Source organism: Siniperca chuatsi, linkage group LG13, assembly GCF_020085105.1.
Source record: "Siniperca chuatsi isolate FFG_IHB_CAS linkage group LG13, ASM2008510v1, whole genome shotgun sequence".
In the NCBI taxonomy this organism is placed as follows: domain Eukaryota; kingdom Metazoa; phylum Chordata; class Actinopteri; order Centrarchiformes; family Sinipercidae; genus Siniperca; species Siniperca chuatsi.
In genome coordinates this window covers 9,778,631-9,802,562 of record NC_058054.1, presented here as the reverse complement: position 1 = coordinate 9,802,562, position 23,932 = coordinate 9,778,631, and the positions used below count along the sequence as shown (strand labels likewise).

At 38.1% G+C, this 23,932-nt stretch overlaps 2 protein-coding genes and 1 long non-coding RNA gene across 3 annotated transcripts in view; 2 read left to right on the top strand and 1 right to left on the bottom strand.

The window, feature by feature from the left end:
- The window catches only part of prkci (protein kinase C, iota), a 44,693-nt gene that overhangs the window by 6,666 nt on the left and 14,095 nt on the right, over nt 1–23,932 (bottom strand). The window contains exons 4-13 of the mRNA XM_044221037.1: nt 9,507–9,557; nt 8,564–8,649; nt 7,979–8,116; nt 7,803–7,854; nt 5,242–5,297; nt 4,086–4,262; nt 2,182–2,279; nt 1,633–1,719; nt 1,410–1,545; nt 1,196–1,283 (exon numbers count right to left, since the gene is read on the bottom strand). Of these exons, the coding sequence (XP_044076972.1) occupies nt 1,196–1,283; nt 1,410–1,545; nt 1,633–1,719; nt 2,182–2,279; nt 4,086–4,262; nt 5,242–5,297; nt 7,803–7,854; nt 7,979–8,116; nt 8,564–8,649; nt 9,507–9,557 (969 nt within the window). The remainder of the gene's footprint in view (nt 1–1,195; nt 1,284–1,409; nt 1,546–1,632; nt 1,720–2,181; nt 2,280–4,085; nt 4,263–5,241; nt 5,298–7,802; nt 7,855–7,978; nt 8,117–8,563; nt 8,650–9,506; nt 9,558–23,932) is intronic.
- Nucleotides 13,988–17,741, top strand: LOC122887611. The gene is made up of 3 exons (XR_006380569.1): nt 13,988–14,021; nt 15,638–15,670; nt 17,108–17,741. It is a non-coding gene; the product is annotated as an uncharacterized LOC122887611 (long non-coding RNA).
- LOC122887610 lies at nt 17,985–21,558 on the top strand. The gene is made up of 4 exons (XM_044221038.1): nt 17,985–18,508; nt 19,091–19,162; nt 19,536–19,609; nt 21,211–21,558. Exons 1-4 carry the CDS (start codon nt 18,121–18,123, stop codon nt 21,352–21,354), a joined length of 678 nt encoding a protein of 225 aa, XP_044076973.1. The 5' UTR covers nt 17,985–18,120; the 3' UTR covers nt 21,355–21,558.

Sequence of the window (23,932 nt, the reverse complement as noted above, 5' to 3'; positions counted from 1 at the left end):
TTGTACACTAAATAAGTCAGTCTCCAAGTCATTATAATTGGTCACTGGCTGTGCAGGCAGAGCTCATGCAAAACCAGTAGTACATGCACAATTAAATTAGGCTTAATTATGTTATTTTTCAGACAACCTAAACTGTCTTCCATGTCCCCATTTTCTATTAAGCAGTAAAATGGATTATATAGGGTACCGTGGTGGGTCTAATTATTACAGTGCGCCCAACAGGAATTGTGTACATGCATATAAAGCCATTTTGATGCTGGAACAATATACTGTTCAGCTTGACTGTTACAGTTTTCTATAGGCCGTTTTCACATCAGGCATTTTGACTCATGCAGGAAAAGCAAAACTCATTAAGAATGGCTCTGTGTCCCAGGAAAGCCGCAACAGTGAGTCAGCACGCACAACACCAGGACCCCAGCTAAATGGAATTCAGCCATCTTTAATTTTATTCTAAACATCTGTGCTTTTCCTACTGTGACATGTCAAAATGTCTTCTGAGAACAACACCTATTTTACTGAGCGCAACATGTAAAGACATTGGTATGATCCTTTAACAGTCAACGTACTGCTATGATACCTCATTCTTTTTTATATTTTTATTGTATTGTGTTTATAGTACTTTCACACGCACCACTCCACTCCACGCACCAAACTGATATTTCACTGAACACTTGACTACACCCAAATTATGTTCTTAATGGCTGTAACACATTAAACTTTGATTCATGCACGTTAGACACCCTTAACCAGACAATTTTATTCAACCAATACAATCTAAATAATGAGCCAAGATAGATCAGCGTTCATTCAGAGGATGTCACAATTGCTTCCATGATTATTTAGTTGCTTTTTCAAATGTATTTGCTAATTTATTTATTTTTTATTTTATTGCTTTTTTAGTTTATTTGCAAATTTTTAGCTGGTTTCTCATTTTCTATTTATTTTTCTGCTGCAGTACCCCCCATTCCTCTCTTCTAACTTAATCATATTTTTCTCATTTTTTATTTTAATGGTATGTTTACTAATTTAGAGAAGACATTTCAAATAGTACAGATAACCAAGGTACTGCACCACTGTAGCATCCATAATCATGACTGAGAGCTGCACCTCAGACTGCATAATGCCTCATATACTGTATCATAGCAAAGAAAAGGATAGCATTTCTGGTTAAGTGCTTGTGTGTTGCAATTCTCACCGTAATCCTCTCCTCTGAGTATTTCGGGGGCAATGTAATTGGGGGTACCACAGAAAGTGCTCGTTGTATCACCTGGTCTCAAACCCTCCTGTAAAAACAAAAAGATCATCAGCTGTGAGGTCACCTCAGAGGGCTGTAAACAGACACTTACGCAGCTTTGCAGGTGCTTTTACCCAAAGTGCATTGTAAGTACACAGTAAACTGCAAACCACACCTTGCACATGCCATAGTCTGTAAGTTTGATGTGTCCCTCAGAGTCCAGCAGCACGTTGTCCAGTTTCAGATCTCTGTAGATGATTCCTCGCTCGTGGAGGTAGTTGAGCGCCAGACTGATCTCTGCTGAGTAGAATCTGAAAAAGAGAACAATTCAAGAGTATTCAAACTCACATGCTACTACAAAAAGACACTAAATGACATAAATCTAAGTGTGTCTCTACCTGGCGTGTTCTTCTGGGAGTTTCCTTTGCCTCTGCATGTGGAACATGAGATCTCCACCGTTCACATATTCAATAACAAAGAACAGTCTGTAAAAAGAAGCAAACGTTATAGAGTTGATTTCTTAACTTGAATACATAAATCAATGCTGTTTTCCTTTAAAAGGATGTAAAAACCTATTTTGTCAATTAGCTTCTTAATATCAGTAATGAACAAACACTGTTCTTCCAAAGTAGGAACAGATTTGGCTTTTTCACATTAGATTTTTATTTTACTGATTTTATCTATATTTTTCAAACTTAGAAAAAAGCATACATATAACCACACACACCCACCCACCCATTCCACCTTCTTGGATACAAAACGTCAACAAAAACTAAAACAAAAGAAAGAAAAAAACCTAGGGAGGGGGAGAGGATGCGTCATGATCAGACATCCTCAGCATCAGGTAGATGAATTAATCAGAATAAATTTTTTTTTGGTCAAAATTTTTGCAGACTTTTCCGAGCCTTGAAGAAACCGTGTGACTCATACAGCAGAGATGCTCTCACCTGCTTTCTGTCTGAAAACAGGAATGGAGGCCGACCAGGAAGGGATGATTAGAGGCCTGCTCAAAAACGTGCTTTTCTGTTTGGACCCAATCGATGTCCTGAAAGACAAACACACAAAAAACACACACAAATGTAAATCAGAGATCATTCTGACATAGTACCCTTGAACTTATAAAAGCTAAATAAGCACAACGCTTGATCGACCATCCTGTACAGAGAGAGGCTCGCTCATGTGCACGGTGGGCAGCAGCAGGAGAAAAGGGCTGAGCCAGTAGAAGCAGGTCTCTATCGATGGCTGGATGATAACATGTCTGGACACGGATGCTGCTCACCCTGACAGGACAGGGACAGCAGAACACTTCACCATTGATCGAAAGGCACTTGTCAATTTGTCAATCACGTTAAGTGCATCTAATCAAAGCTAACTACTCCCGTTGCCTCTGGCTGTGCTGCTACATGTGTACGTCAGGATCAATTTTTGATGACATGATGGTTAATCTACACCTTCTTAGAAAGACGGATGGCTTGGAACAGGTCTGTCAACTTAACTCAAAGTGTTGCAGACAAGATACAGAAGATGGATGTTCAGTCACATGAGACAAATGTTCATTGTGCTACTAAATAACAGCTCCCATTGACTTTGCTAATTGTATTAATTATACATGGCAGTGACAGATAACTGATGACTTCACTATTAACTAACTGTCTCACATCTCAATAGATGGAGGTGTTGCGTTATTGTCACACTGTACAGACTTAAAGGGACAGTTTCGCTTTTGAGATATTGTACATTTTTCCTTCTTAAATAGATATAAACCTTTAAACCTCTCAAAAGAAGATGGCGGGTCTAATTAAGTTACAAGTTGTAATGTATTAAGTCACTTGTTTCACTATTAACAAATAAGTAAGATTAGAGGACACGTCTAAAGCTGAAGTGGTTAGTCAATTAATTGATAAGTTGATCGATATTAATCAAATATTTTGATAACTGAATAAGTCGTTTAAGCTGTTTTATATATTTATAAATTGAATATCTTTAGATTTTGGACTCTTGGTCGGACAAACAAGACATTTGAAAACATCCCCTTGGGACTGAGATGGGCATTTTTCACTATAACGCTTTATAGGATAAACAATCAAACAGTTGAGAAAATAATCGATTGATTAATCAATAATGAAAATAATTGTTAGTTGCAGCTCTAGAAATGCCCTCATCATGTCCTTTTGACATACGCCTAAACTGGCAGCAGTGGAAACAGTGGTTCAAATGATAATTTTGTATGTCATTGTGTTGGGCTGATTTTTGTCTTTGATCTTGAGCCAATTTATTAATTTATTCTAATTTCACTCTTTAACACAGCTTCAAACTGCATGTATAGATACAAAAAATGTAAGTGGTAACAGTAACAGTAAGTGTTAAAAGAAAATGCTATAGCATTTTATCAAATGTGAATCCAGTTCAGAATCCTCTTATCAAACCGTATCTAATGTTTTTGGGTAGTTTGTCTGGTGGAGAATGAAGACTTCTTAGTTTTCATTTCACTCAGTAGTATACCTAAACCACAGGTATTCTACTGTGCTGAGAGGGTGTAGGGTTTCACCACATATTCTGTCACTGCTCTGTGACATTCATTAACCATGAACCTCTTGTTTTTTTATTTTCCTACATAAATCATGTTCATTCAATTTAGTTCCACTCCATATTTTTCTCCTGGTTACCCCCCCCCTCCAAAAAAGGAACCGGCTATAGAAACCTATCCCTAATTATAACTTTATAAAAAGTAACTACAACACTTAATTTAAAACCCACTAACTCTCTGTGTCAGACTCCATGCAAAGGCTGACCTACAATTGTCATAATGCCAACATTTTGACTTTGATGCTATGTCATCAGCATTGTTTACCTCATCGTCATTCACCAGCTCCTTCTTCACCACCTTCATGGCGTAGATGCGCTCCGTCTTCTTCAGCTGCACCAACAGCACCTTGGCGTAGCTGCCTCTGCCGATCACCCTCAGCAGATCGAAGTCTGCCAGGCCCAGGCTGGAAGGCGATTTCCCCGTGTCTCTACTGCTCCGTGCCTGGGGGGCAGTTAACACAGAGTAAGAGGACAAGCATGAGAGACCATCATATAAACAGTAAACAACATAATGTGATGAATGCAAAGTCAACCCACAATTTGTCATGTAACATTTCAGTCCGTCAACCTTTCTCAAGAAATTCAATGAACTATTGATAGAGGTGGCGATTTGGTTCGTGCAAGAGGGAGATTTCCTTTGGGTGATTTGTAAATTAAGTTTAAACCAGCACAACTTTCTTTTTTTCTTTTTTTTATTACAGTAAATCTTAGTAATGACTTTCTTGTCTGTATTAAATACCATCATGCTGCCTCCATTAGATTAAGCGCTTGCTTTATTAGTCCCACTTCTCTGTAAACCTGACTACCACCTTCACCATTTCCTCACTTATCTTCTTATCTCTTCTCTTCTGTAATCTGTTCTGTAGTGAACCGTTTCCACTACCTATCCATCTAACCTCCCTTCACGTGACAACCCCCATCCCCAGAGTCAGACATGGAACTGTAGATAAGATAATTTGGCTTGCCCTCTTTTATCTCCATCCATCTCTGTGCAACTCAATCCATTCTTTTTCCATCTTCAGCTCTCCTGCTCTGTCCAACAACCCACCCTCCAACCCTAAACTACATCCCTGGCCATTAATCAGCCTCTGGTGTTAAGAGCTGTGATAAAAGGTTACTTTATTAGCTGCACCAAAGGAAATCAATACCCACAGCACTGCAAGGGTGCCTACGTCTGCATGCTCTCTGTATCACACATGCATAGCAGGTGGGAAAAGGATCACCCATATGTACACGATGGCAAAATAAGCTGACAAAAACCCTGCTTCCAATTACAGGTGATCTTATTCTTTCTCCCTCTCACACAAACAGCGCTGATTTCTCTCTCTAAATATACATAAACAAACACATATCTAGACAACATGACAGATTGACAGACTATGAGTCACACATCAACGTTTGAAAAGATTCTCTTCTCTCACCTCTTTCTCTTCTCCGTCGTAAGGCAAGCTTTCTCTGGAGTCTTTATTCTGAGGGCCTGTGAGAGAGAGGAGAAAGTGACAGACAGACAGAAGGAGAGGGGGAGGCAGGAGAGGAAAAAAATATGAGAGATGAGAGAAGGAGGAGGAAAAAGTAGGTGAGAGACAGTCACACGCTTTGTTCACAGCCCTGCTGTGCTGGACTCATTTCTCTCTGCTTGGTTAGAAAAGAAAATACTTTTGTATCCACCCTTGTTCAACAATATAACAAAACCAGAATATTTAAAATAATAAGTATAATGTAACTATTTTGTACATACATGCAGAGAAGAAACATGTCTTCAATGATCATTTAAGTCATCATGTTCAACATAGATGCATTTCAAAACAGGCTTAAACAAAGATATCTGCATCCCAGTGTTTCCATAATTGCACCCCACAACTAGGCCTCGGTCGCGATTACATTATTGACTTATTGTACGATTTATGGACATGAATTTTTGCTGTTCTCAATATTGCCCGTTGTGTTTACATGCGTGTTTGTTTACGTAAGAATGTCACCAACATGACGCCAGAATAAACAGCAGGGTTTTCCCTACTGTTGTAAGATTTGAGACGCTATGCTTAACCGTTTTTACACAGCGCCTAAGCCGAATGAACAGAAAAAACTATGCTGCGACATGTTTTGCTGTCATTTCTGGTCGCACTGCTTCTGTCCACTCGTCATCGGCTCTCTGTGTGGAGTTTCACCGTGGGCAGGGCTCGGGCAGCTCCTCTCTCCACACAACAGTGTTACCAACTTGGCAACTTTCTCGCTAGATTTAACGACTTTTCAGACCATCATGGAAAAGGTGAGAAATATATTCATATATTATATTGTAATTCATTCCTATGCGGCTCTTCTGCCAACAGCGCCGGGGTCTCGTTTCTCCTCTTGCACCGTGTGCAGACAGTCAGTAGGTGCAGCGTGTGGGGCAGGAATGTATGAGCTTCTCTCACCCTCCAGATCTCTGGATTAGTGTTCTGTTCCTATAGCTTGTAAAATATGTAAATAGTTTGTTTGATCGTCTCCTTCTTTATAGATTTAAAAAAAAAAAAAAAAAACTTTTTTTACTTCAAATATACAATGTCCCTGTAGTGAGTTTGTGATTATTTAGGTAAAGATTTCTCTATCTCTCCATCGCTGCAATTGACACAACCCCTATGCTTTATGCAAATGAATGTGATGGAATGCCCTGCAAATGCCCTTAAAATGTCAAGAATATCGTTTCCCGCAATTATTGCTGGGACAATATATCGTCCAACAAAAGCAGTCATCGTGACAGGGCCACAACTTCCCAGGTGGCCTGCGAGTATCTATAGTAGAAAGAGTTTCAACTGCCTCACTAACAATAGCAACAACAATCCTAAGCTCAGCCTCTCAACCACCTGACTGGACTTAAGTCTGTTGCTGTAGGTAAACCCCAAATGCAGCTCACCAACTTGTAGGTTGGGTGGCCGCTGCTATACTAATGCCAACAACCTCCTGAGCTTAGTTTTTTAATTCTTTCAAGGATAAGTCTTGTGATATTCTATATTTCTCTTAAAGTCAATAAATCCCATGAAAAAACAAAAACCAACAATGAACTGATTCTACTGACAAATGTTGTTTGTGAACCTTAAGCCTGATATAACTTATATTCCTCCACGTCATAGAGCTCCATCATCCAAAAACTATTAAAAACACATCAATGAGCCACACTGTTGCACAGGGTGACATGTTCTTTTTTTACGATGAACGTGGACACTGTGGTTTATTTTGAGTTGATCCCACAAACACCATGCTGCTGCTGTAAATACTCACTAGTATACCAAATATGCAAGTGAAAACAGTCCCCAACAAAAACACTATTTATTCCTGTTTGAATAACATTTGATAGCTGACAGTGTGGAGACACACAGGAAACAGGGGTAGAGAGGGGTATGACACGCAACAAAGGTCCCCGGCTGGAATCGAACCAGGTTCGTTACAGTTATTTGGTATGCGTCTTAACCACTAGGCTCCCAGGATGCCTCAGCTTTAGCATTTTTTAAAAATTAAAATATATGTTTGTGATCTGTTTTGAAAGATGAACGGATGAAACGGCTTTGGGGTTAGAGCCACACACAAGCTGGGAAAGTCAGAGAGTACTGGGGGATGGACTGTTGGGTTTTGGTCTTTTTGTGGGATTTGTTGACAATAACAAAAAAGGAAAGATATAAGTAGCCTTATTTTTTAAGAATAGCAGTCAAAAGCTGCAAGCAATGAGTGAATTTAAGTCTTCATGTCAAAAAGAATGGCAGAGATTCAAAAGTGAGAGTGAAATCAAAAAGATTCAAACCACCCTGGGTGGAAAAAGTAAAAACTTAAAAAACATAAATTATCAGAAGCCTCTAATTTGATGTCTCGTGCTTTTTCTTGATTTATGTGCTTCTAAACCAATACTATTTTATTTTGTGTGAGGAAGATGCTTTCAATGTTTTTGACTTCCAATTACTATTTGTAAACACTTTTAGAAGTGTGAGTGAGTGAGTGTGTGTGTTACCTGGCTGTTCAGTTGGGTCTAATGGACTCGACAGTGGGCCGGGCAATGGTTCCTAGGCAACAACATCTGACATTAAGTTTAATCAGCACAGAAACAGAATACAGTCTTAAAGTATATGTATGAGTCATGGATGGTAACGCATCAAGCTAATGAGTATGACACTCGTCAGCCCTCACCTGGATCATCGGTCTGCCACACTCCATTGTGACCAGTTTATGGCACTTCTTGTGCACCAGCAGTTTGCAGTTGATGCATTTGTAGCCTTGTCTTCCCAGACCCCAGATACGGTCTGCACAGATGGCACAGTGGGCTCGCTGCTCAGTAGGGCAGACGGAGAGAAATCATCATCACAAAAAAGCACATATTATATTCCAGGAGATGCTACACAGGCTGTGATGGCTACTGAAACATGTAGCCCTGCTGGTCTAGAATCAAATTCTACCAGAGCCATCGTTCTGTGTCGCCACCATCCCTCTTACTCCATCAATCAATACAAAGACAAATTACTTAAGGGCAGTGGATGTCTCAGTCTCCTTTAAATACACATACAGTAACTAAGCTTTGAAATGAGCATTGTGTTTCGGTTTTACTTGTAACACAGCAGATATTTCCCCCCATTCCAATAATTCAACAGTGAAAATATAAAATACATAAAATACACAACATTAAATATATAGTGGGAAAAGATTTACAGCCTAAAGAGCACCTGAGTGACGGGCCTTACATTGCAAAATACTGTTAAACAAAATTCAGTGTCTCACCCTGTTAAAGCGCTTGGCCTGAAAGGTGTGACCACCGGCATAGTAAAGCTTCCTCCAGCGCCGGGCTCCTCGCCGATATATAGACTCTGTGAAAAGAGGAAAAGGAGAGCTAAGTCCTGCGTTACCTGTGTGTATGCATTTGTGTAGAAAATTGGCCCACTTTGATCTCTAAGGAATCCTCCACTTTCCATCTGGACTACCATTATTTCTGCTGCAAAGCTAAACTAAGGTCAGTGTCCTGTAAAGTGTCAAAGATTTGAAGGTTTGAAGGTCATTAAGAAAAGAAGGTCCACACTTTTTCCAAAGAATGGGGATTTTTTTTTTTTTTTTTTGGAGACTGGAATCATCATAATCAGCCAATCAAACAACATTTTCTCACATTTTTACATGCCGTAGATTTGAATGGTATATACATGAAGTTTGTATGGGCTCAAACTATGTTCAGAAACTATTTTGAAGGCAGTGGATGTACAGTATATCACACTTTATAAGCCTGTAAAAAAAATAAAAAATAAATTAAAAAAACTCCTCCAGGTCTCACTGTTGACACTACTAAAGTAATAGTAAGCAAATTTTGGCCCTGCTTTCCAAAATTCAAAATCCAAAATTGCTTAAAAAAGCTTTTTTTTCTCCTCATCAGTCTCACCATTGATATAATTTGTGCACACATTAAATTTAGATTTAATTTTTAATTTAATTCACACATTTTTTCTACAACTACAAATATTTTCTTTTTTAACACAGGTTTACAAAGGGTGATACATAACCACAGCCTTTGAATTTATTTCTGAACATTGTTTCACAAACTCAAAAGTTTTCTTATTGACCCGAGAAAAGAATTCACTTAAGTGCCTCAAATTTAAAATGTGAATTAAATAAAGGTTTCTTTGGGGCCTCAGCTGACAAATAAGGTAAAACTAAAGAAGGAAAAGGTTTAACTCACTGTCTTCTCCCGGACAGGGCATGCCAGGTTTCTCTGGTACACATGGGAATACTGGGAACCAAAAAAACAAAAACAAACAAACATTGCATTTAGAAAGTCTGTTTGAGCTAAAGGAGGTGAGTCTGACGTCATTCAATGTGAAGGTGTTTTTAAGCTGCCGAGTACATTTCACTTCCTCTCATCATGACTGCAGTTAAGACTACCTGTAGCAAACCTGTCATCTTGAGCAATTCTTGATGAAATTCATTTATGTTGTTTTTGTGATGGTGCAAGCGTGTTTGTGTGTGCGCAACATAGTGAAGTGGCAAAAGACACAATCTCAAAGAAGCTGACAAAGATCGTTTGTGTGTGTGTGTGTGTGTGTGTGTGTGTTTGTACAGCTATCTTTGTGAGGACCACCTAGAGTTATTAACCTTTGGAGTGAGGACCATTTTGCAAAGTGAGGACATTTAGGCCGGTCCTCACTTTATTTTCACTGTAATGGCCTCCAGAGGCTGTTTAAGTGTTTCTCTCAAAGTTTCAGAGAGGTCCTCAGAAAAGTGCCAAACTGAGAATAAATGTCTATCTACACGTGTGTGTACATAATCTGAATACACACACTTTTTGCTCTCTATCGCCCCTATTGACATTGCTGATTTATTGCACGGAGCAACTTAAACTACAGAAAGACTAGAAAAAGGCAGTCACAAGGTTTTATTAGTTAAAATGAAATACAGTATATGAAATTTCATTTTGGTTAATTTAATCTACTTTTGTGTTATACTTTTAAGATATTAAAAAAAGTTATAATTTGTTTTAATCACTCATAACATTACATCTAAAGTGGAAAGGGTTCTTAGACCCTACCTGAAAACTAATTTAAATGTAAACTGCTCAAGTTTTTAAATTCCAAATTGACTTTTTCTTCATGTTTAGCTACTTGTGAGTAATTTGTGTTGTGTAATGGCCTGTCAGACCACAGTTTTAACACTCTGCATACAGTATTTGGATGGTTTAAATTCCAATAGCAAGTAACTACTGCTTTTGTCAGATGAAACTGGGTGTTAGTAGATTAGTGTTAGTAAATTTTACAAGCACCAAAGCATGCAAAGCATCTGTCTGCTAAGATAAAGATAACTAAAGCTAAAACACATATTTACTTTTGAGTGTATGTACACATGCATACTCACAGCATAAATGATGCAAACACTGGAAGCAAATTTCCAGAAGAATACCAATTGATGATATATTGAATTATTACAGAGACTTATTTCCAGCTGAATACGTCAACATTTATGTAGGCAAACTACTTATTTCCTGGTGCACAGAAGTTTCATCACTTAATGTGGTGGTGGTTTAGAGATTACAAAGGAAGCTAAGGAAGCTAAGTTAACTTAAGTGCTAGCTGCACACACACAAGCTAAAATGACTTTCTGCCTTTTCCTCCTCAGTTTACGCCTGCTATTATTAGCTACACTAGCGGCGTAGCTCTAGGGATGGCAGTGTCAGTCAGTGGGTCGAAACCACTTTGGTCCAGACTGAAATATCTCAACAACTATTGGATGAATTGTGATGAAATGTGGTTCATTTCATGTTTCCCTTGGGATGAATTGTAATTACGTTATGATCCTCTGACTTTTCATCTAGTGCCTAATGCCATAATAATAAATGTCATAACTAAATAAATGACAATAATTTGTGTTTAGGGCTAATTAGCAAATGCTAATGATAAATGTAAATGCTAATTAGCACACTAACATGCAAAACTAAGATGTTGAACATGGTAAACATTACACTTGCTAAACATCAGCAAGTTAGCATTGTCATTACCAACATGATAGCATGCTGATGTTAGCATAGCCTAAGTCCTAATCTTGTTATCTGATACTAAATGTGTTACATAAAAATGGAAGGCCTTACTATATTAACTGCAGTATGACAACTGAAACTACATTGTAAAATTTTGTTCTTATGACATTGTTCTTCAACCTGTGCACAACTTAAGTACATGAAGTTTTACATATGAATGTAAAAGTGACAATCACAAGATGACAATGATACAACCCAGAGCAAAAACTTGCTGCCCACATTTGGCTTTTCTTAATCTTTTGTTACAACGGCAGCCGCACGTTCTCATGTCTGCTTTGTTTTCCCTACCATATAGTGACTCTCCTGTCAGCTTGACCCCTTTTATGTATAAATTTGCTTGTTTTCATCTGCCTGCCTGGTTTTGACTTAGTTTTTGACTAGGGCTGCACAAGTGTCGAAATAATATCGAAATCATAATATGACCAAGAGCAATATCCAAATCGCAGAAGCTGCAATTTTTTGATAAAGGTAAAATGTGTGACAATACAGCATTATAACGAAGTACTGTAGAGCTAAAGAGATGCCCTGGACTACAAATCTTGTTCTTCAGATGTAAGAAAACATGTTTGTTTGGTACAGACTGCAACAAATGTCACATCATCATGATTTTAATAGTTTTTCTGTGAAAATTAGAATTTTGATGCAAAAATTATCATTCCCATTAATTGTGAATTATATCGCAATCGCAATATCTGTAAAAATAATCACAATATGATTTTTTTATCATTTCATGCAGCCCTATTTTTGACCACAAGTAAATGTTTACTTATCCTCTGTCTCGTGCATCTGGGTTCAAACTTGTTTTTATGCTAAGCCATTACATCTTTTGAGAATTATCTTATTTTGTGGTTACTGAATTCTTATGTTTCATATATATGCCTCTAAAGGAAAGATGAAATTAAGCCAAAATCTATCTAAGACAAGTAAACCCATGGTCAAGAGAAGAAGAGCAGAATCAGATATCTGGAACTGAGAAGAACTGTCTGTAGGTACAAATACACAGAATACTTGTGTTAATTCACCTCAGTTGCCTTCCACTTTGCTAGCCCTGCTCACATTATCTACATGTGGCCTGACAGAACAAAGGGAAGAAAGACTTTTACCTACATAATTACTTACACAGACATGTTTTTGAATAGTGCTTTCACAGATATTGTTGCTGTGTTTAAAAAATAAATGTTGCTATCTTCTGGTAACCTATTATTAATTAAAACACACATACAATGCATGATGAAAGCACATGCAGCTTTACTTCTCACAGTAGCTACAGTGCAGTGATACAGAACAATGTTTGATGGGTCTGATGTTCAGGAGGCCGCTGGAGTGAGTGGAAACTCAACCTGTAGTTGGACAGTTAACTGTGGCATCACTTTGGACAGCCAGTCACAGACCTTGCCTCCAGGGTGCCTCACTGTCCTGCCTGGTGTTCCTGGCTAGGCTACTGAATGGGGCTAGCTAGCAGGCCTCAGACTCTGACAAACTGTGGCAGCCACTGAGCCCCCTCCACAGCTATATCATGTGGCTGGATAGCCCGTCACATGAACATGGCAACTTTCTGTCTGCCATATGGATGTTAGACACTTTGAGGAAGAGCCACTCCTGGTTAAGTGTTAACTGAAGGTAGTTTAGAGGCTCTGGGCCACCTTCTACCTCCTAGTTCCTCAATGGTACCTGAAACTGGTCTTGGGATGCCTACACAGTCACCAAAGTAAAATTAAATTCATATCACTTTGCTATTTAGCTAACTCAGTGAGCTCATGTAATAGGATCCTTACTACTAATTTCTAAACACTTCAAAGCTGCATTAGCAAACAAAGAACACAAGAAAAATGAATATCATGTGTTTTGTGTTATCACTTTATCCTTATTGTCAACAGCAACGTTAAATGAGTAAGTAAACTCAAATCTGTAGAACTGAGGGTCAGCATGTGATTAAAAATACTGTGGAAGATTTAGAAAAAAGGCTAGTGAACAGAGAATCATAACACTTTAATTAAAGGTTGGGATGAAAAATGTGTCAGATATACAAACCATGCTTTGAGTCAAATTAAGTATTCATTCAAATATAAAGCATCAAAGTTAGTCATCCATTTTTACTCACCTTTTATTATTATTATTTCATTTTAACTGTAATTTTTGAAGCTGTCGCAGTGAACTGGACTGCATACACTGAAAGGTGTTAATGTTTGGTCCCTCATGTGTGATATACATCTGTGGGGGCAAATAACTAGGTACATTTAATCAAATACTGTACCTAGGTACAATTTTGAGGTACTTTAATTGAGTATTTCAATTTGTACTTTAATGTACTACATTACATTTCAGAGGGGAATATTGTTTTGCTTTATTTTCAACATTCTAGCCTGTAATACAGGCCTGTGTGTCAGAGCTGAGAAGTGGAGAATATTGTGGTGCACTGGCAGCCTTCAGCTCAGGCTTAATTGATGGCCCATCAAGGGAGGGGCTCTCCCCCTCACCTGCACTTGCTCTGCTGCCTACAGAGCGTGTTACGTGCCCTTCCCCACCTTTCAATTCAGAGCGACCTGCAGTCGGGAGTTTTGGACAAACACGGCAGGACCCTGGAGAGATTTAGAAGAAGAATTGAGAGACTCAAACTTCACCATAGCAGATCACGAAAGGAGGCTTTTCCAGACAGCTTCAGTGCAGGTAAGATTTTATGATGTCTTGCTCTTGAGTTTTGCTTCCACATGTCAGCTAACTTTACAATATTATTTTGCCAGGATGAAACTTATTACACTACAATAATTGTCAAATAAAGCCAAGTTATAGTATATTTTAGGTAGAAATTGTGTATTTTTGTATATGTGAACTTAATTCTGACCGTAGGAGTTCCTAACAAGCGAATTAACTTTCGTGCACCACTAATGATAGACGCATTAAGATTCCACTAGCTTCTCTGAAAATATAGCAAGTGGCCAAATGTAAGTTATAACCTTCATTTAAAGATAACCATTTTAAGCATTTTTAAACGTAGACTGTACCATTTTTCTCAGTTTGTGGAAATAACTTTAAATGCCTGTGGTTCATAAGTGTTTTTGTGGTGTTTCATGTTGTATCCTTAAGTATCACATGCTATAATTTTTAATATTGTGTGAAATTTTGGGACATTTCACTGTGTATTGATAACTGTGGAAAAGAGTTAGAATGCAACGATTGTGGCAGTAAAGTTCAGCTTCAACTGTGAACTAAACACTTGAGTTGAAATGCAGTTTAAAGATGCCATCAACCTGAGAAAAGTCACTGAAATAGATGTAATCTATTACTAAGTAACTAGTAACAGTACTTTTTTAATTTGATCCCAAAACAGCTCTGCTCTCATGGCTTGCTGCCTGAATAATTCCTAATTTATCAGCTACTGTTAAATAGATTTACCATTCCTATTGTTTCTCTCACTCCCACCTCTGTGACTGTCCACCCAGTTAACACAGTTGACAGGATATTTTAAAGGGAAACTGGCATCCTGGCACAGAGATGACCAACAGTTGCCTTTTTGAACACTTTTTTGGGAACACATAATACAATACAACTGTGCTGCCATAAAGTCGCTTCAGTATAGATATGTTTCTTTTTTAACACTGTCAAAAATGTGTTAACTATATTATATGTTGTAGCACTGAGCATAGTTAGTGATGGTGTTGTACTGGACATGTTTCTGGTTTTAATATTCTTACCCCCTTTGTAGTAGGGAGGACAAAAATAGAAACACTTCTCAATATAATGCAGTCCAATACAACACCACCTTTAACTATGACTTCAGTGATAAACAAGAATTTAATTGACAGACTATGACAAGAACAACTTAACATGAGCTTTGTAAAGGTAGAGTTTATGGCATGGTTGTGCTAAACTGCATTAGACTGTACAAGTGTAATACAGTGGCTGCTGAGTGTATATATCAGTATCTGGAAACAAAGCACAAATAGCACATTGCCTGGTGGGAGACTTGAGATGTCTGGGAATGCATGTTATTAATACAGACCAAACTCACTAAATGCAAATATACAGACTCCAGTGTGTGGACTGTAACTTCATGTACTTATGACAGGGTGCCCAATTCAGTTTTTAACATTGTCTTTTATACATTAGATATATGAATGCCCTTTTAAATGTACTATATAAGTAATATATGAAATGTCTTCTCACTTGAAAAGATGAAAGCAGCACTAAAGCATCACTGTCCAGCTGTACTTGACTGGAATTTTTTGTTGAAACTGTTTCAGACAATAACAGGAAATAATCTTCCATCTTCTCTTTCATGTTAGGTCCAGAAGGCGATGGCTGTGATGCCAACACAGGTATGTTACAGAATCTTTCCTCTATCCTGATACAGACTTTTCACTTCCCTGGAATAGTTGTCAGTAGTTGTAATTCAATGTTAAAGGAGGAATTCTAAAATAAAACTATTAACGTAAACTGAGGACATATAATACACACAAGGTTCCACATCTGGAGTCCTTAGAATTTTAGAGATGACAAAAGAATCAATTCTTATCCATCATGATTCTCTTTAGAAATGTGACTCTCTGTAGAAAGTACTTAATCTGATCGTAGAAAAGGTTTCAGTCGTAGTCATCTGGACACTGTTTTCAGAATCAAGACGTTTCGGCTCCCATCCGGAAGTCATTCTCAATTGTGAAGAAATGGGACGGGAACCAGAAATTAATCTTGATTCTGAAAACAGTGTCCAGATGACTACAACTGAAACCTTTTCTACGATAGAACACTCCTGGATGAATGAGGACTACACCGTCTTACTTAATCTGATTTATGTTGTTCCTGAAGTTCAGGCTGCCAGTTAAATAGATTGATGTCAGGTCAGCTACAGTTATGTAGTCTACAGTGGATGTTGTTGTTATACTGAGCATGAAACCTTTGCATGAGTTTCTTATCAGTGTCTGCTTGTTGTGTACTCACAGATAGTAGCTGATTAAATCGAATTCATATTAAAGTAGAGTCCCGAACAGTATCTGCAACTTTTTGACTGTGCCGAGGCCAAGGTGTCAGCAGGACTGTAGCCAGTCTGTTGCTGGGTCTTGTCTAATTGCATACATGTAGAGATGATGCATTACTTCGTCTCTCAGAGGCATTTAAGGTGTGAAAAATAAGTGGATTCTGTTCAAAGATGTCAGCTGCACCGATTTATTAGTCAAGAGGGTGCAAATTTACCTTTTTTTGTCCACTGGCCAAATGGCTAAGGAATGTTCAAATTTTGCCAGTCACTCAATAGATTACCATTGTTTTTGGCTGGTAAGGGAAGCAAATCTACCAGCCATTTGCATGTTTTATCAGCATTTGGCTGGTGCTAATTTTGTGCCCTGTTAAGTCAAGATTCAATTAAACTCTTTACCAGGATAATCCACTCTGCATCAGTACTGTATATATTATAAACAAACATATTATCAGAACAAAAGACTAATTTGTCTTATTGAATTTTAGAAGTAAACATGCCATGCTTTGTCAGTGTCAGTTTGTGTATTTGGTGTATTAAGTCAAATGGAAATTATGAATGTAGTCTTACATAAAGTAAAAGTATGGAAATCAAAAAAGTATCACACTGTTTTATTATAATACACTTTTACAATAGTGTAGTCCATCTATAAGATAATGATGGTAAAGTGACTCTTTAATTTGTATGTGATTGTTGATGTGATGACTGGAAATTGTCTGAAAGCGCTCATGCTATTTTACTTTCACACTATTTTTCTGATGATGATTATGCTTTTTGCTTACAGTTGGACTATATCCATGAGGAGCCAGAGTGGGATTCCTTTGGATCCGAATTATGCAGCCATACAGGATCGGACCCAGAGTACAAGCCAACTCACACTGCATCATCATCCAGTGATGAGGAAGATTTGAAAAGCCGAGACAAACACAAGAACCTCAGAACTTATGTGAAAAGACAAAAAAAAACAAAAGACGAACAAAACAAAATCAACTGTGACCATAAAAACTTGTACAAAAAGGGAAGATGGCAAGCGAGCACGCGACAAAAGACATTATTGTCTCTACTGTGGCCAGTCAGACTTAAGGATTGCGAGACATTTGCAGAGAAATCATATGGAGATCCAGGATGTAGCATATGTCTTCAGCTTTCCATCAGGATCAAAAGACAGAAGGGTTCTTTTGGAACAACTGAGAAATAAAGGAGATTTCAAGCACAATACCAAAGTCCTGGAAAAGGCAGAGGACAAATAGTGACATGGAGGCAGCCCTCTGATGAAGCTTCTGTTAAGGATTATTTGGCTTGCCAATATTGCTATGGACTGTTTGCTAAAAAGGTTTTGAAAAGACATCATTCCACATGCAGAAGTAAAACATCATGTGTAACAGAAGACAAAAAGACAAGAAAAAGAGTACAAAGTCTTGCTGCTGCAGCGTGCTTCCAATAGCATCTAACGCCGGTGGATGTCAGGATGTCATTACCAAAAATGTGATGGCTCTGTGGAACCATCTCAGGATGGTGGAAGATAAAGCAAAGGGGAACTGACACAACAGATTTTAACAGCATACAGGGAGTTAAACGAGACAGTTCTGGTGCAGGTCATTGTCTTTAACAAGCGGCGTGAAAGGCAAGCATCACGCTTGACTCTTGAGGCGTCACGAGAAAGCAAGCACAAATCGTGTAAATGAGGACATTTATGAAACCCTGTCACCATTAGAGAGAGAGCTGAGCAAGCTACTAACCCGCATAGAGGTCTGGAGAAAAAGAGGTGGGAAGGTAGCTGTTTTCTTGACTGAGAGAATGAAGGAATCAATCAATTTGTTGATTGAAAGGAGAGAGGAAGCTGGAATACCTGCTGAAAATCCTTATCTCTTTGCAAGACCTGGTGCGATGACAAAGTTACGGGGATGTGATTGTCTGCAGAAATATGCAGAGGAAAGCAAAGCAGAAAACCCTGAACTCCTGAGATCAACCAAATTAAGAAAACAGGTTGCCACATGCTGCCAACTCCTGGATCTCAGCGAACAAGAGCTGGAACAAGTTACAAGGTTCATGGGACATGACATCAGAGTTCACCTTGACTTTTACCGACAGACTTACAAAACCTTTCAAATTGCCAAGATAAGTAAACTTCTGTTGGCAATGGAGCGAGGCCTCAACCTCAACACAATTGATCTTTCTGTCTGTGGTATGTACGCACTGTAACTGACCTTGTTTTGTCCTGTTCTGTTTCATTGTCGGTGCATAAACAGTATTCTCATAAGTGTAGTCAAACATCAAGCATTTCCATGGAGAAAGCCATTTACTTTTTTTATCTGTACAATCTATTATAGCTGGACAATATCAATCTCATTTAACAGAAATTCGCTTTCAGGCAAACCATAGAGATGTACAGTCACACCTTTTTACAAAATTAGCGTTAGTGTTACTGTTACACCTCATACTGCTAACTGAAGTAGGATATTTTTAGAAAATGTTTCTGACTCTAGTAAATTAGGTGAAATATGCTAAACAACAAAAAGAAAATAAAGAAATTTAAAGGAAAGTAAATGCTTGCACGAGCAAAGAAGGGCTTGGCTGTGTAATTTATGCATAGTATGGTGAAAATAGTGTTAGGTTAACAACTGATCCATACTGTCCAGTGACATGAACAGATCAAGAGAGGATTTGTACAATCTTTTTATGGAGCTCTTTTAATCAGCAGTAGTCTTTGTACTTGAGGATATTTTGACCACTGAGCACTAATATTTGATCATTGTTATCTTTACAGCTGAAAGTCACACGTGGACTTCTGTGACTGTCCCACAGAGGGAAAGGAAACGCGGCAGAGAGGTTGTTGAAGGTGCGTATTTAAGAATTAGGATGCTGTCTGTGTTAAACCTGTCAATATTATAGCTGCAATTATTAGTCGATTCAACATTTAATCTGCAGCCATTTTGATATAATTTAATCTTTTAGTGATTCTTAAAGCAAAAATGCTTTACACATTTGCTGATTCCAGCTACTTAAATGTGATGATTGGGTGCTCTTTTTTTATGCAGTTGTAAACTGAATATCTTTGAGTTATAAATTTTCACTGTTTTATAGACAAAGCAGTTAATTGAGACAATAATGCACAGGTGAATCAATAATGAAAATGATTATTTGCAGCCCTAGTCTACACTCCTGCACTGCATAGTATGAGGTGTCACTTTCTGTTTGCTATTGTTTTTCAGATGGAGGTTCTGACTTCTTCTCCCGAAAAACAGATATGACCAGGGCAGTGAGGATGGGGACTCAGATATGGAGGGTAAGTTAGGGACTGTCTGAAAATTATTGGGTTAGGAAGGATATTTAATTGTATTAAAAAGGTTGTCCTGGGAACCTTTTGTCTTAAAAAAAAAGAATCAATACCTTTCCCTAGTATCTCAAAATAATAGGCTCATTTAATGCCAAACTTATCAAAATGGTAAATATTCCATCCAAAACTAAACTAACGTCCAGACTAAATAAATAGTTATTACAGCCTCTGAATGAGTGCACTAAGCACAGGTGGCTTTGTGGCAGCTGATAGATGTAGATGATAGTTTTGTGCACAATAGTTTGGTTTCAGTTATCTTATGATGTAAATACAGTCCAGAGTGCTGCTACGGGCAAGTGAAAAGTGTTGCTCGCACTGGTGAGATGCCGTCACCAGTACCTATAGAGAACCGTGTCTAATCGGTTTCTAGAAACTGACATATTAGTCATACCAACGAGGAAAATTACACGATGAAGAGAGGTTTGCTGTCCTCTGCATATGGCCAAATGCTCCTTTATGACCTGGGCGCACAAAAGCCATTTTTAAATGGCTATGATAAACCTAGCAATGTCCTCAAAAATGTGTAGTGAACTTCCAGTCTTGCCTCATCTCATAACAGTAATGCCAAGTCGGTCTACTACTGGGTCCATACAATCTATTTCCATTTATCAGTGATTTAAAAAAAAAAAAAAAAAAGAAAAAGCCAACTACTAACTAACAGCAGGTCAAGAAGATGCAAAATTCAATCAAACTGCTGAAACTCTGACAGCCGGTCAAAATAACACTGCTATCTTATAATCTTCACGTGTGGCGTTGGCCTATAGTTTATGTTTCACCATGGCAACAGGTATAAAAGGCAGAGTCTCCATTTTTATCCAGTTGGCGTAGAGATATTAATGCATGTATATGCAGACTGTGCACGTTTAGCTTTAAAAAAGTCATCCTGAGTCAGAGCGGGAAAAGTGTCATTAAGTTAACACAATAAAGTTTTATTCAGTGTTGTCCATTAATTCGTTTACCAGACTTAGGTTTCCTTAATTGTGATGAAGTGGTGGAATCTGACTGTGCGTTGTGCTGTAGTCTACTTTACATTTTAAATATATTAGTTCAGCTTTAATCTGATGGGGACAGAGTACAGGGGCCAGCAGCTGGAAAATAGAGTTGAGGGTTTAAATAATATATTGCTGAAAGACAGAGAGACAAGACTGTCAGCTCACCATCTGATCCAGTAAAAAAGGGTTTGTTGGCTCTTGAAAAGGCATTGATGTTAAAATACAGTAGATTTACAATTTTTGAAATCTTCTTGGATCAACAGCATTCAGCTTTATTTCAGCTACTTCAACAAATGTAGTGAATTTAAACACAGTCAGTGAAATACTGTTAAACACGTTCAGACTAAACGCAGCCTGTTTAAAAAATAAACTCACTTTCTAACTACATCCTGCAGCTGGGGATGGGACTTCAGATATGGATGGTGAGTTAAATGGCTTTCATTAGGACAGTTTATTGTACAGTGCAAAGTCAAGCTGTGCATGAGCCGAGTCAAGAAATCTACATTGTGGTCTAAGTACTGAATGTTAAAGAATCTACATTTTTTCTGTCATCTGTAGAGGCCATGGAGTGAAGCAGAGAGGACTGCTGTCAGCAAACAGTTGGGAAAGTTTATGGCATTACGGCGGGTTCCAGGTAAAGAGAACTGCATCAAATGCATAACACGAGAAATCCTTGGATCAAAGATCCTGGAAGGATGTTAAAAACTTTTCATATAACACAATTGTGACTCTTAATCGAAGATCGCTGTCACGGAAACTTCAGTTCTGAAGACGTCATTTTGCATTATAATTCAATGTTCTACTTTCAATGTCTGGTTGAGCCAGTTGTTGGCATATTTGAACATTGTTAGTTTTCTAATGCTGTTTGGTTGTGGAATGTAACTAAGCACATATGCTCTAGTACTATCGTAGAAAGGTTTCAGTCGTAGTCATCTAGACACTGTTTTCAGAATCAAGACGTTTGGCTCTCATCCGGAAGTCATTCTCAATTGTGGATGTCACAATTGAGAATGACTTCGGATGGGAGCCAAACGTCTTGATTCTGAAAACAGTGTCTAGATGACTACGACTGAAACCTTTCTACGTTAGAACACTCCTGGACGAATGAGGACTACACCGTCTTATGCTCTAGTACTGTACTTGCAGATATAGTTTAAATTCAAGGTACTTGTACTTTAATTGAGTATTTCAATTTTATGCAAATTTGTTGTGTCTCAGTTAACAAATCAAAATAAATCTAGTTGTGTACACTGGAGATGGCATTCATTGCAGCTTTTTGGAAGTTGTATGATACTGATGTTTATTGCTAAAGTTTGGTTCACTTTGGTAAAGCAGTAATTGTGTTTTAAAAGTACTGTATCTGTATTTTTGTACAGCAGTCTAATCAATGGTCACAACATTAATTTTAGAACACTTCAAGAATGATTTATTAAATTATTTGTCTGTACTAAAACATAAAATGGTAGGAAAGAATAACTACAAGCTAAAGACAGAAGGTAGTTAAACTAGTCTGTTCTGAAACGAACCCAATAGCGCCCCATGAAAAGGTCCTCACTTCAGTGGGAAAATGCTTTAAAAAATTATTTGTCTGTTTAAAGAAGCTGAGGTGGAAACTGGAGTCAGGGAGCCACCTAGTGCTGAAATCCAGCATTCATTTGTCTCCAAGTATAGCAGAAAGGGTGGTCCTCACCTCCCATGTGAATTTATTTGGACCTCACTTTGGTGCATATACAGGAATGTGTGTGTGTGTGTGTGTGTGTGTGTGTGAGAGAGAGCACGCGACAGATCGAGCTAGACTGGAGGCAGTGTGAGTCAGAGGCGAGGCGTGGGCTACAGCCGACAAGCTCGTTAACGAGCAGACCTGGCGACCCCCCGCGGCACTGTCTCACACACACACACACACACACACACACACACACACACCCCCCGCTGTCACGCTGTCATCCACTGTACTCTTGACATTCTTTACATTAACCACACAGCCCCCGTCCCCGCTCCCCCCAGGTTATATGCTTATATATACAGATTCATGAAGTTGTACAACTATTTGTCAAGAATGCTAAGTTTAGACGAGGATGTGAATTAGCTCAAGGGCTTTGTTTGTTTTTACAGGTCAGTGCGGCATGAAAATTATGTTTTGATGCTTCTTTGTGTCTCTTGTGTACAGTATCTAGCCGTCTGTGTAGCACAGACAGAAATTAAAAAGGAAAATAACTTAAAAGCAAGCAGCATAAGCTCATCATTAAACCCAGATTTCTTTTTACATTGGTGGTGAACAAACTCGAAATATGCAATTTACATTTAAGTGGCCAGAAATAGAGAAGAAAAAAATTCCATTCAAACCATTTTCAGACAAATAAACATCTCTAGACTCCAAGCAAACCAAATCTAAATGTCTATTTTGCATTATTGTTGGACTGTCTTGATCAGGATTCCTACACTGACCTGGGGCCCCGTACCATGAAGTGAGATTAGTGGGTTCAGGTTTTCAGGTATCACGAAGCTGGCTCACTTTTAGCCGGCAATGATCACAATTGTAACCTATACTGCACGGCTAACCTGCTCCAGAGCAGTTTAACTTCATAACTTTGCCATCATGATTGTCCATACTGTAATTTTATTATGTTAGTCTCTTCTGTACACATGACATCTATTGCGTGTCTGTCCGTCCTGAAAGAGGGATCCCTCCTCTGTTGCTTTTCCTGACACGGACATAAGGGCTGATTTTTCAATAAAGTGACAAGTAATAAAGAGCAATAGATATATTTATACATCAGTAGAATCATTTTGCTGTTCAAAGCTTTCCATTTACAGTCTGGTTTTAAAACGGAGCTTCTAACAAACAGAGGGATAGTTTACAACACTGAATACATAATTATACATTACCTGCATTTTAATTGTGCAAAGATTCTGTAATTCCCGAAGGGATTCCTGACAGTGTCGACGCTTTTACACTCTTATTTTATCACTGCAGCTCAGCATGACATGAGGTGACTTTGTGATGATAGTTGAAAATATTTTAATTAATTAGCTCCCATAATTATAAATGCAACATGTCAGTCAGATAGACCCTGTCAGGCACTAACTGCTTTTCTTCTCCTCTCTGGCAGCAGAAACATTACTTTTAACATATATATATATTATATATATATATATATATATATATATATATATATATATATATATATATATTTATATTTATATATATATATATATATATATATATATATATATATATATATATATATATATATATATATATATACACACACACACACAC

What these genes read in the sequence shown, in the direction of transcription:
- LOC122887610 (XM_044221038.1), top strand. Translation starts at nt 18,121, where the DNA reads ATGAAGGAATCAATCAATTTGTTGATTGAAAGGAGAGAGGAAGCTGGA. An exon ending in CGGCAGAGAGGTTGTTGAAG is followed by an intron (nt 19,163 to 19,535) that starts GTGCGTATTTAA and finishes ATTGTTTTTCAG; the next exon opens with ATGGAGGTTCTGACTTCTTC. An exon ending in TGGGGACTCAGATATGGAGG is followed by an intron (nt 19,610 to 21,210) that starts GTAAGTTAGGGA and finishes TGTCATCTGTAG; the next exon opens with AGGCCATGGAGTGAAGCAGA.